Below are 13639 nucleotides of genomic sequence, written 5' to 3'. Positions count from 1 at the left end.
CCTAACCTTCAATTTGCTTGACACTCCCTACCTTTTATGACTCTTTGCAAGGAATAGCTTGCCCTTGGTTGCGCATGATTTTTAAGATAAGGGTTTAGGACGGTGGAATACTTCGAGGAAACTAACCGTACCCACCATCATCTCTTCCTTGTCTACCACCATAAGAACCAACTCTACTACCACCTCCGCCTCTACTGTCATAACTACCGAAATAAACTCTATTTGGGTTTGAGCTCAAGGGCTCCATTGTCTCTGGGTTCAAGACGAGAAGAAGGAATTAGTGGTGGTTGAAATAAACCCTATTATAAACCCTACTGCACGATCACCACCAACACCCGAAGAAGAGGGCATGCCATAATTGCAATGACAAAGATAAAACATGCTAAGGCATGACCGGCTAAGCATGTTCTCCCTTTATCACACTTTGCCTTTGCCTCACTATGCCTAGCCACGGCATGCCTCACCCTTATGTGCCTTGCCTTGGCATGGAAAGGGGCTTCCATTGTTTATCTTGCCTTGTACACGGTTGATATGTACATTGGGCACACAGTTGGGTTTTAGGTCGCTATTGTTTTCTAATTGAATTACGTCTTTTATGCCACTTTATTCTTTGTAAAATTGGAAGTTAAATATTCATCAAAAGTTGGGGTTAAACAATGGTCACTTTTACACTTGCATCACATGGTAAATTTATCTGTTGCAGACAAATATCGGGTGTTAACTGCATGGATTACACAAATTATGAAAGGCTCGTGAATTTACAATTTGAAGTACCCAATGCTTTTGATTTAGCCGCAACTATGTACAACACATTGATAATTATAACCGCCGTTTTAGTTCCTCATGCACATAGTTGTACAAGGAATGCAATCAGCATACGTGGATAAGGCATTGTCACAGCAGCTGCATACAATTTGTTCAGCCACAACTATGGCAATGAGGACGTTTAACATCAAGTGACCTGCAATTCTCAATTGGACGGTTGGACCTACTGACAAATTTGTAAAGTCAAAATACAAGGGGAAATGCCATCTATTGGACTTTACTGCAATTACTAATCAGCCAAAATAAAGGGGAAATGCCATCTATTGGACTTTACTGCAATTACGACTTTACTGCAATTACTAATCAGCCAAAATAAAGGGGAAATGCCATCTATTGGACTTTACTGCAATTACTAATCAGCCAAAATACATGGGGAAAGCCATCTATATTTTCACCGAATCACGAATACATGCAACAGAGGCAAAAAAATCAATACTTCCAGTCCAAGAAAAAAAGCATGAGTATCCCACATCCATCCCCCCTGGCGGGATAAAATTTCAGCGCCTCAGAGAAGTGACTAACTCCAGTACTTTGCAGCCAAATTTCATTACGAAGTACTTTCCAGCACCCTTCCCCCATAAAGGCCAGACTAGAAGAAAAATGAGAACCTCAAAAGCTTGTGAAGATACCTTAGTGCTAATATCTCTGTAATACATGCAAGACCGCGAGTATCATATAAGGTCATGTTGTAGGCCGTGTCATAGTTGATAAACCACGCCCAACAGGGAAGATTCCTGGAAAGCCATCATCTGATTCTTCGACTTCTAAAGAAGTAGCACAGTACAGGTTTTCATGAGATAGAGAAAGCAAGTTGAACTGATGAATGGAACTAACACTAAAATGATGAGGAAAAAGGTGAGATCTTTCGAGGTCTCTTTGCCACTCTAGCTCAAGTAAAAACCATTGTTGATTGATTATACTCTACTGAATTTTTAAAAGTTTCAACTATGGTATGCGGATTGAAAAGAGTAGAACACAGTACAAAATATGTTGGACTCACCAGTTATTTCATCTCCGGCTTGAGCTCCAGCAACTCCGATGCATGAGTACAAAGAATCATCGCCTACTTTCAATTGATCATATGCAAGGTATATGTCATCAATAGAAGCAACCTCATATAAATTTGTGAGATCTTTGATGCACGATATGTCCTGGAACAAAAAGCACTAGAATCAGAATATCTTCATGTAAACAGTTTATTTGATTATTGGCCATTATTTATTTTTATCTTTTGATCAACTGAACAGCCACCTATTATAAATCAAAGAGATAATTAAGCACTGGTACAGGAAAAATATCAACTTATATTTTTTTTATTATTATCATCTGTAAACACTAAAGAACCTTTCTGTTTACCTTCCTTGGAACAGAAGAAGCCTGCAAATGAGCTAACAGTCCAAGCCAATACGCATTTGACTTGATCTCAGCTTCATGCCTCATCAGAAGGGTCCGCTTTGCCTTATATTTTGAGTAAATAAACAAGTGACGTGGTCAAGAGAATCCCACTTTACTTTAAAACATGATAAAATAAAAAAACCCAAAAGAAAAAAAAAAGGAAGAAGAAACTAACCCTGTCCAGCTCCCTTTGGCAAATCTTGTTGCCATGTAAACCTCTAAGGACATTCTTGCATGCATCCACAGCTTTGTCAACCTGAATACTCAATAGACCTAAACATGTGAAGAGAGTGAAAAGTGACGGAACATATTCTGCTCACATATATACAAATAGAGCATACACACCTTCGCAGGGGTTGATGTTACAGATATGACATACCATCCAAGATTCAGCCTATCAAAAAGGTTCAACTCGAATGATACATCATATGTCAATCCAAGAGAGTCTCTGACAGTCGTAAAAAGCCTGTGCAAAACCACATAGAATACTTCACCACCAATAAAAATAACAAGAACCACATATTAGTCTTAAATAGCATCTTGAATTAATGATCAAAATCTGCCCATAACAGAAAGGTTAGTTTCCAATTTTGGTCCTTCAAAATCAGTCAATTTGGTTGTTCAATTGTTAGGTGAACAATAACAGGCTTACGTTTTGATGTTGAGGGATTGCAAAGCTACAAAAGGCATACAACATAATATTACTGCCACATCAGTAACATGTAAAAGACGAATAATAAATTTGGTTTAGGTTAATAAATATATCCATATTTCGGGATAGGTTGACGTATTTTAAATTACTTATAGGTTCCTAAAATGTGTTAAACAAAAACAGGATTATCACCATCACCAACCCCAAAATACATCTGCCATCGTCAGTATCACCACCTCCATATCATTTCAATATCCTTGCAAACCATCTCCCAATTTCTTTGTAATTGGTTACAAAGGAGACTAGAACCCAATTCTCAGCCTTCACGGCTACGCCTAACCAGAGTATCTTGCATACGAAATTTTGTGCTATAATTTTGAGACATCCATCCAAAGTCTGCTGTAATAGACAGTTGAGGACATGACATGGTGTCCACCCACATTGTACTACTTCGGATGCTTAGAAAATTACACCTCCAAACTTATAACGGTATTCAGTACTGTTTTCAAGAAAAGTATAGTGTTTTTATTTTAACAATCATTTTGGTCAATGTGGTTGTTGCCCAAGATGTGCTCCACCCAATAGAGAAAAGTAATACATTTTGCGCATAAATAGCTGACCATTCAGAAGGATGAACACATTCATAGATAAACTAGAAGTTCACATACATGCTTTGTACCGAGCAAAAAAAAATTACCTAGAATTTATAATCTCAGCCAGGAGCCCCATTGTGATGCCAAAGAACAGGGGATGACCACATAGTTTTCTTTGCACATCCTTTTGAGTATCCTCATCCACCATAAGCAGCTCCTCCGATTTCAGTTCTGCATCTACATCAGAAATTACAGCTACAACACCTCTCTCAATAAGATGCAAATTCAAAACCTAATTCCAGATTTGATAAACTCACCATCGTGAGTTGAAATATGACTAGCTGACTCAAACAGATCTTTGCCATCGACTGTAAAACCCCATCGGTTTGGTGCAGGGCCTGCAATATATGCACATGCTCTCTCATCTGTATCTTTCAAGAATACCTGCTTAGATGTAAATGAACCATGAGCACAATTCAAGGTTACAGAACTTCTGTCATCCAAAGTATCAAGCTATATGTGTACTCACTTGCTGAGACTGCAAATCAGAAGGAGCTGATCGGAATACAATAGGATTATAAGCATTCTCCATCTCATAATTTCCTTTCGATCTTACAGTTCCCAAGTAATCAAGAATACAAGACTCAACATCCTCCTCTAAGAAGTCCCCAACAATACTTACCTATGCAATAAGCAGACACGGCCATATATAATGAGAAATGTTGTGTATTATAAATTATTCATCATGTGCATACTTTTTAAAACTACAAACAAATCAGCAAATTACGCACCTCCATGTTACTGCCTACAAATTGGTTCATCACTGCATCCTTTACAGATTGCAATGTCAAATTTTGCAATGACTTTGGTGTGGGCTCTACAAACCGCTCGTCTCCGTCCATCATTGCTAACATGAGTTTGTGAGCAGTTGAGCGCTCCAAGCTTTTGGGAATGGACTGATAATATGATAAATACAATTGCCTTGCTCTATCAAATGCATCATCCAGCCAGACACTATGCTGCAAGTGAGCAAACATGCATTATAAATTAACCCATTACAAGGCATGCATCTCTAATGAGATGACTCCTACAGAGCAGGAACTACAACAACATTGTGCCCAAAACATGTCGACAACAACAATGACGAGAATCCCTCATGGAATCCACATACCAGAATAGAGAGACTAAAAGTTATGATGGGTTACCTCAAGTACCATATGAAGCAACTGAAAAGCCGCACGCATTCCATTATCTCTTAAAGTAAAACGGAATTCCATAGAGATAAATTCCTCGGTGGACTCCAATGAGCAGTTAATCAGGTGATTCACACAGAACAGTTCTACCTGATAAAAACAATTCGCATACATGATACATAATAATAGCAAAATGAGGAATTAAAGATAGTGAAACAAATGGCGAGATCCTAATATTAAACAATAATTACAGACAGAATATGGATAATCTGAGCATATGATTAAGGATCTCATCTAATTAAGCAAATACATGTCACAAATATTGCAACTCAATGACATCAGTTGGCAACAAATATGATAAGGAATAAGCTCATGAGCATGCTTCAAATTCACATTTCTTGGAGGGAGAAAAAGTTTATGGTTATAAGTTACAATAACAAACATGCACTATTTACTAGATATTTATTTAACACAGAATACAGAAGAACACACCAGCTATTTGCTCTTCCAACAACTAGTGAAGTTGTGAATGCTTGTTTACACAATGAGCATTTATGATACTTAATTTACTTACCAAGAACCTTTCTCAAATATATAATTTATAGAATTATTAAAGAGGAAACAAACTCCTATTTAAGTAGTTTAGCTATAATATTGAAGAAACAAAAAACAAAAAAAAAAAAAAAAAAAAAAAAAGAAGCTCCGTGCATCTGATATATAGACATATATAAAATTGTGACAAAGAGAGGAATTGACATACCTGCTCCCTTGAGAAGTTGCCAACACGACCTCCCTCACTAAGAGTTCGTACACCCACAACAACAGAACCTCTGGACTCAGAACTTTCAGCTGCCCGTCCACCGCCAACTATAAGCCGCATTACACCTCCCCTTGCCTCACTTTTTGAAATCTGTAATGAACAAAGATATAACTTGTTATTATTAGTAACAGTCTTTACTCTGCACATATACATCTAAACACCATAATCATCTACAATAATGTATCTCGTGATTAAGCTCTGCTCACTTTTTCACTGATTCTCTATGTCAATCTAAGATTTTACACAAATAAGTACATGACTCACAAGACAAAATGACTGACTTAAAAACATTACCAAATCTTCAATTACACATCAATGAACCCATTACCATATAAACATCAGATGAGATACCTTGTAATTTACAGAAATTCCATTTGACAGACGACATTTAGTGATCCCCGTTTCTTTGTCATAAACTTTAGTCACATTTATTTCTGGACTACAGGGAATGAAGGATGGCATGCGCTGCTGCCTTAATTCATGTAACTGCAACGAAGATATCAATTCTTTTGGCACCTCAAGCTGCGCAAAACAGAAGAGAAAAAGAATCAGCCATAATCATAAATTTGACAGCATAGATATATATAAAAACTTAAGCCAGTAAAAGTGAGAAAGCTAAGTTTATGAAAAAAATGACACCTCTGGCTCAGGTTCAATGGGTTCCTCCAATCCAGCTTTCGTAGCAGCTATAATCTCATTAGAGGAAATGGTGAACTCAGTTTCACCTATTCCCTCTACATGCACTCTCTTTGGAACACAAGCAACAATCGCTGCAGGAAGGGGTGCAGTAGGATTTCCAAAATTAGAAACAAATTCCAACACCTTGGCGCCAATAGAGTTGACCTATACACAAAAATTTGAATTATATGTGGTATAGTTCATCAATCTCAGTGCACATTGCCTCATAGTATCAAATTTTTCTTTGCCTATAAGTTGGCAGGTAAAACTTGAACTCTTTGAAATCTTGTCAAACTTTGAAAGGAGACTAAGTAATAAGGCTTCGTAAGATTTTAGCATCATGATCACTGTTTTCTAGTTTTCCAACAGTGTGTGTTACCCCAGATCACTACACATATACATATATGCTCAGGACCACTAAATTGACTCCAACTTTATCCTCTAATTATCTTCATGATTAAGAAAGACACAAAAAGTCATTTGTAATTACAAAGTCTTAACCAAGAAAAGAACAAAATTATACATACACAATTACATTTATGATTAACCATAATACAAGATTCCATCAACAACGGAATGCAGTCATTGCATTACAAGTTCTTAACCAAGAACAGACACAAAAAGTCATCTGTGTTCCATTACATATCTTTATTACTAAGATAAAGTATATAAACTATAAATTAAATCTTATATCATATAAATGATAAATTAAACAAATTCTCACTAGATCAATCTTTTATTTTTTATGTGTCGTGACTCGTTAAAAATATACCAAAGTGACCCTACATAGCACTCTAATGTGTCACGCAGTCCAAAATGGTGAACTATCCTATTTGTAACAGGTACACTTGGCAATATTGATATGGCATGTATTAGCATTATAAAGTACAACTTCTAAGTGTGCTTTTTTTTTTCTTTGGGAGAGAATCTAGTTGTGCTTTTTTTTTCTTTGAGAGAGAATCTAGTTATGCTTATATATGCCTTTTATGGTTAATTCAGATCAAGTAACAGAAACAAATGATAATGACTTTGAACATCACCTCTTCAAGAGTAACTGTTCCAGCAACAGCAACCAAACTCTCGTGTCCTTGCCTCTGATCCATTACTGTATGCCCCAGCGCATCACTCTCCATAATAAAATCCAAATTATCAACAGAAGACACATTATCTATCATAGCCGCCAGATGTTCACTATCTTTTAATAAGGCATCCATATAGCGAGTTAATTCACCCTTAGTAACACCAAATTCCTTGAGCCTTCTAACCTGCACCGAATAAAATATAACAAATGAGTTATGTAACATATGTAACTGACATGTAAACTACATTCAGAAAATCGTAAACAAACTTCCTTTCCAAAGTGTATGGAAGATCAAGATAGAAATACCAACCTCTTGTACAGCAACTCTAATTGCACCTTGCCAATTCTTGGGTTCGGCAGTTACCGTAAGAGTAGTGACAGTACATCCTTCCCTTCCAGAGTCACTATGATCTAATTCAATTGAAGTAAATGGTGGATTTGAACTCTGTCATTTCTAAAGATTAGCAAACTTACAAAGAGCTGCAAGGTTTCTCAAGCAAATACATAAATTAAGTACATGACAGGATTTCGGGTATACAAATATGAACATTTCAGATATTAGCACTTAAAAAGAAATAGATGGTAACTGATTATTAGCACTCAAAAACGACCTACAAAAATGGGATATTCAGCCTACAATATCTTCATAGAAAACTTTGGTGGTGTACAATCTTGGCTCTTTTGTGGATTGTTTGGTTGTAAAAATAAAGTAAATTATTTTATTTTGCTTTGAAGGTGTAACTACCGTGATTTTGATGGACTTCTCCTATTTTACCTGTATCTTTTTTTTTTTCTTTAATTAAGCTAACTGGAAATTGTGCTTGTAACCCTAAAAATGCACCTTGTATCTTGTATTAATTCGGAAATGCAAAGCAGACAGAAATATTCTCTTCATTAGAACATTTCGCAAGTCACCATATGTTTGAACCCTGCTCACAGGAACCTGCAGCAGTTCCACAACAAATATTAGTGAGAGAGAAAGAGGGGTAACTAAATCTCTAAAGCACGTAATTAATGCAACTCTACAAGACCCCTTATACCTTGCAGAACATATTAAATGAAAAATTTTGAATCAATTCATGCTGAAAAATCTGTGGAGGCTTCAAATCCATATTACTTCCAGGAAGTGACCAATTATGTTTCACAGGAGGACGAACGGTGTGCCTTTCCTTTTTAAAGATTTTAGCTTGATCAACGGAATTAGAAGAACTTCCAGTCAGCCCAACTGAAAGCTTGGGCACAAGGTAACTAGCCATTGCACCAAAAGCATTAGGAGCAGGTGCAGGAACTGTCTCATTTTCTAGGCCAGTTTGTCCAAAGACAGCCTGCAATAAAGCAACTAATTTTATTCTAGTTATGACTCAAAAAGTGAACACAAATTACTCAGCTAGACAGGATATAAATGGTTCAATAAGTGAGCTCTTGCATACTTCAATCTGGTAAATCGTTTTTGAGATGTTATCAATGTCCCCAACAATGTATAAGCTTGCATTTGCAGGGAAGTACCAACGCTCATGGAATTTCCTTATTTTATCTACATCCCACTTCTTAATCTGCTCTTCTAACCCAATCGGGAACCTTTTGCTAAGCTTGTTTTCAGAATGCAGATGTTGTAATAACTGCACCCAAGATCAAACGAGTAAAAGTTGAGATATAGCTGAACAAAAAAAATTATTAACCGGCTTCAGAAAATAATAAAACTCCCCAGTCAAACCTGGCAGTCAACGCGATAATCTATAGTATTCATCATCTGTAATTCTGACAGAATCGCACGCCGTTCTTTTTCAACACGAGAAGAAAGGAATTTCGGGTGAAAAGCAATCTGTACACATGCATGAAGCACAAGTAAATAAAACTCGAAACCATCAACTTCCAGTTCAGTCTTTTTTATTTAATTTTATTTTTCCGTCAAATAGATGATTATACAAAGGTATTCTGAAAATAATGAAGTGATGAATCGAAGACAATATAATAAGTCCATACAAATATATACAATATATCTACAACCAGGAATATACCTAAGCCCATATAGAAAAATCAATCATCCATACCTCATTCAAGGCATCCAGTACATACGGAAGCAGATCATCACCATCAGAATCCTGGAGGGCAACATATAGTCGTCAATATGTTATTACGTTTAGAGGCCTAGGTTGTAAGAGCGATATACATATTAGCTTAAAGTGAATTAGTCTTTTCTATTCTTGCAAAAACATAACAAAGTTTTGAAACAAATAGTTACATATTCATTCTCAAATCCTTAAAGCTATGTATTCGTTCTGTTTGATACATAAATCCACAAATACTTAAAATGACAAAAATTCAATAATGTTGGTGCAACGAGAAAGGACCTTTGAACTATTGGGCGAATGGATGTGAAACACTGTATGATGGAAGTCAGTGTAAGCATTGGATCGAGCCCCTGTCCCAAGAAGTTTCTCACGTTTCTTACTTCCAAGGAAAGCAACATGTTCAATCATATGTGCAATTCCTTGCTCATCGTCTTCCTCATCGATTGATCCTGCATGAACTTCCATGTGTGCTTCAAACCTAAACTCCAACAAATGTGCTCTATTGGTAAGGGATATGAGATTATCTTATAAGTAAGCTGCACATGAAACCTGGCTTTTGCATTTCCAGCATAAGCATAAAGCATAAACCAATTATAAGTGGTCCTGTAAGGAGGCCAACCTGTTTGGCGGAACTTTATTTGGTAAGATCAGATAGCGCAGCCCATTTTTTAGTTGCCCTCGATACAACTTTGGATGAGATGGAATTTCAGAACTTAAAAACCCCTCTAACTCTGTTTTTTCTACTCCAGGATATAATAAATCCAGCTCCTGTTTCTCCAGAATACCATCTTGCCAGGCTGTACTTGCTGCATGTGGCTCATCTGGGCCCACGGTTGCGTATGAAACATGAGCATGTTTGCCCTAAAAATTATATGGACCACAATAAGTCAGAAAAAGGCTGTATGGAAAGCAAGAGCAGAAGTTTCCTATTGGAACCTTCAACTGCACCAGTAACCGTTAGTTTCCTAATGAAAATTTTTTAAAAAGTCACTGATAATTGGACTCGTTGGGGAAGTGCTTCTAAAATGACTAAAAGCATTTTTGGTGAAAATGTTTTTGGAGCCAATCCTTAGTAAAAATGCAAGTGAATCCTGAAAAAGCAGTTGAAGTGCTTCCTACAAAGAACACATAACTGGTGCTTCTTGCAGGAAGCACTTCAAGTGCTTTTGAAACCCAAAAACATTCTCTCTAAAAGTGCTTTCAGCTGTTTTAAAAACACGTTGTCTTGTGAACGCAAAGTTTCTTAAAAATTCACTGAAAGACTTTAAGTTTCACAACTTATTTCACATCTTAAATTATTGTTGCATAAATGCAACCCACATAGAATGTGGCTCTGTAATTCAATCAAACTGAACAGTAAGTTTGCTGTTTTGAGCTGAATCATCATTGTAAATCTGTAATGTCAAACGTTAAAATAATATTAATAATTTCTCAACTGTTTTTGCAGGGATTTGCCCGCCACTGTACCAAACAAATGAGAACAATTTCCGAACCTCAAATATGTAATCATGAATGCACACACAATATAGACATACGGTACAAACATATCTAAACACACCAGCTAATAGTTAAACACAAGGCATAAAATGCAAGACTGAGTAACAAAATGCATCAACAGAAGGAAACTTCGGGTGCTCTACTTACAGCAACATTTCCTAGTTTAGGCTTGACTAAACAAAAAGACGTTTTGTCATTAAAGACCCTTGGTGTAGATGTCCTACAGCGACGACGACTTCTGTTTTGGCAAAAAGAGCTAGTAATGCAGTTATACTTTCCTGGAAAAAGTGCTTCAGTCACTGGCTCTCCAAGCATGGAGACACATTGTTCCCATGTATTAATTTTCTTTCTATGTACACCCGATCTACCTGCACCAGCTTCAAGTAGACGCCTTTCACCCACAAGAAATTGGCCAAAAAGTCAACAAGAGTGATATAGAGGGCACTGAAAATGTATTGCACTATAATATAGAGGAACATTTTAACACAAGCAATATATTTAGGTCCACACTACACAATTATTAAACATGTTAAATAGGCAGTGAGCTGCATAGTGCATAGTAGTCAACACTGTTATCTTCAGGTTAAGTGGGTTGAACTGAAAGACAACCGGTTGGGAAAAAGATTAGGCAGTGAGCTACAAATTGCAAAAAGATTAGCCAGTCATACTTTTTCTAATAGTATATACTACATACCATACACAGAGCCCTTCCATAGAGGGATCCACAATGGAAGGGCCAGCATACACACACACACACATATATACATATATACATATATACATATATATACATATATACATATATACATATATATATATGTATATATGTGTGTGTGTGTGTATAGCAAACAACAAACACAATCTACCTCAAAATTGGAAGAATCAATAAATTAAACAAGAATGAATGCCTAATTCTGATGTTTTAAGCAGCAAGTATGGTAGAAGTTGTGCACTTTTTCTTTTTGTTTTAGAATCAGCGTTTATACCAAAAATTAGCAGAAACAGGGGTGTGAAAAGCAGAGTCTTCAAAATGATGTGTTGCATTTATTACGAGTACATGTGATATTAGCGTGACACTACCAAGATTAAATATCAAGATTAGGAATACATACAAGGACTATGAAGAGAGAGAGAGAGGGAGAGAGAGAGAGAGAGCATAGAAACCCCTAAGGCAGAAGCTAGGATTTGAAAGAAAGAGAGATGAAATTACCTGGTTGGAGAAAATAAAGACAGACGATTGATATGCAAAAGGGTGAGAGGACCACGAGCACTGCGAACACAGACCACCGAATTCGGCCGCCTATTCGAATAAGTGTCGTCGTCTCTGCTTATTCTCCGGGACGGATGGATTAGGGGGACGTTTACAACAAGAGAGTTTAAAGCTGCCATTGCTCTGCTCTGCGATTTTAGATTCAGTTGAGACTTGAGAATTGGAGTTGATCAGATAATATGGAGGTAGAGACACAGAGAGAGAGTTGAAGTAAATTATAATCCACGTACTTGTCCTCCGCCTGGGTCCTGACCTGAGTCCTGACTTTCTGAGTCAGTTGTGCGGCAAGGGGCGTTACACACAAAGGGTCTGTGTGCCGCAAAAGCCTAAGGGGGCTTTGGGTGCGAGCGACATATTGGATACGAAGCCCTCCTCTTCATTAGGTTTTTTTTTTTTTTTTTTTTTTTTTATTTGAAAGAAAATATAATTTTACTGATCCGATAAGAGGTTACAGGCCAACACAAAGGAAGGCAAAATAACCCACATACATTTGGGAGAAACAGATACATAAAAGTCTAGTCCAATTAAATAAAACTAAAATGGAAATCCAAATTCCTAATTTCTAGCCGCAAAAAGTAGCGTCTGCTGCCATCACCGCTACAAAAGTCTTACTAGCAGCTACCGAAGCAACATCACTAGAGAAAGCGACCAAGTGGTGAAAACAAACAAGACATCGCAGCACAAAAGTACCAAACCCACGCTACATCCAAATTTCTTCACCAAAGACGCAGAACCAAAAGATAGTCATCAGATCCAAATCTCATTCACTAATCCCTACAAATATATACAAACATAGTAACACATGGATAGAAGGTGAGGCTAAAGGGTACATAAAATATCCTTAATTTGACCGAAGCCGCAGTACACTTAGCCTCAAGAAAAATTCGGCAAGCCCTTTTTTGAGGTGATAATGAGGAAGGGAAATAAATCTAGCAACCATATTCGGACCGAAGTCTACAGATTAAAGACTTAATAAAGCTTTTGGGCCTATTCTAGTCAACATGCCACTCTAGTCTCTAGCAATGTGTACCTCAGTTTACGTGCAAATGGCGGACCTATGTGATTATTAGGCTTCTAGATAAGAGTATTGTTAATGAGAAATGTTGGTATGAGAAGATGAGGGGGGCACCATATTTTAGTTATTATGTAGAACTTATCGTTGGTGACTAGTTATTTGGTTGTTATGTTTAGTTATTATGTAGAACTTGTATGTTGGGTGACTAGTTATTTGGTTGTTATGTTTAATCGATAAGGTAGGGTTTATGGTTTAGGGTGATGAATTATGTATGATGTGTGATGTAGTTTTCATGATGTAGTATTTAGCACGTTAGATGTTTGATTATGAGAATGCACCATGTAATAGTGTGGTACATCGATGGTCTTGCTTAGTTAATCCGCATTAGGGGACCATACTATCATAAGTATGCCGAAGGTCTTGCCTGATTAATCCGCAATGGGGGACCACTCTATTATTTGTCTGCTTTTGGTTCTATCTAGTTAATCCGAATTAGAGAACCATATGGTCATGCTTGTTTAATCCGCATTGAGGCCCACATTATGATT

General features: G+C 36.9%; 1 protein-coding gene across 3 annotated transcripts; it reads right to left on the bottom strand.

Moving 5' to 3' along the window:
* Nucleotides 1–1138: 1138 nt before the first annotated feature.
* On the bottom strand, nucleotides 1139–12457 carry LOC103956186 (stromal processing peptidase, chloroplastic-like). Of its 3 annotated transcripts, none has more exons than XM_009368131.3 (25): nucleotides 12307–12457; nucleotides 12017–12204; nucleotides 10954–11197; nucleotides 9929–10170; nucleotides 9589–9787; nucleotides 9289–9339; nucleotides 8952–9059; nucleotides 8668–8856; nucleotides 8278–8562; nucleotides 8079–8180; nucleotides 7548–7682; nucleotides 7197–7421; nucleotides 6118–6321; nucleotides 5830–6000; nucleotides 5419–5568; nucleotides 4671–4808; nucleotides 4257–4484; nucleotides 3995–4147; nucleotides 3783–3909; nucleotides 3570–3702; nucleotides 2566–2686; nucleotides 2396–2476; nucleotides 2182–2283; nucleotides 1826–1976; nucleotides 1139–1589 (listed from the first exon to the last, which is right to left on the bottom strand). In XM_009368131.3, the coding sequence occupies exons 2-25, from the start codon at nucleotides 12193–12195 to the stop codon at nucleotides 1507–1509; spliced, it is 3801 nt and encodes a 1266-aa protein (XP_009366406.1). In that variant the 5' UTR covers nucleotides 12196–12204; nucleotides 12307–12457; the 3' UTR covers nucleotides 1139–1506. The 3 variants fall into 3 exon arrangements, with proteins under 3 accessions (XP_009366406.1, XP_048424049.1, XP_048424050.1); XM_048568092.1 differs by having other exon boundaries at nucleotides 3570–3696; XM_048568093.1 differs by lacking the exon at nucleotides 12307–12457 and having other exon boundaries at nucleotides 10954–11174; nucleotides 12017–12156.
* Nucleotides 12458–13639: the final 1182 nt, after the last annotated feature.

The sequence above is a fragment of a genome, unplaced genomic scaffold (genome assembly GCF_019419815.1).
Source record: "Pyrus x bretschneideri cultivar Hongxiangsu unplaced genomic scaffold, Pyrus_bretschneideri_v1 Contig47, whole genome shotgun sequence".
NCBI lineage: Eukaryota > Viridiplantae > Streptophyta > Magnoliopsida > Rosales > Rosaceae > Pyrus > Pyrus x bretschneideri.
Note: the sequence above shows the minus strand (reverse complement) of the source record. Positions and strands in the feature narration are given on the sequence as shown.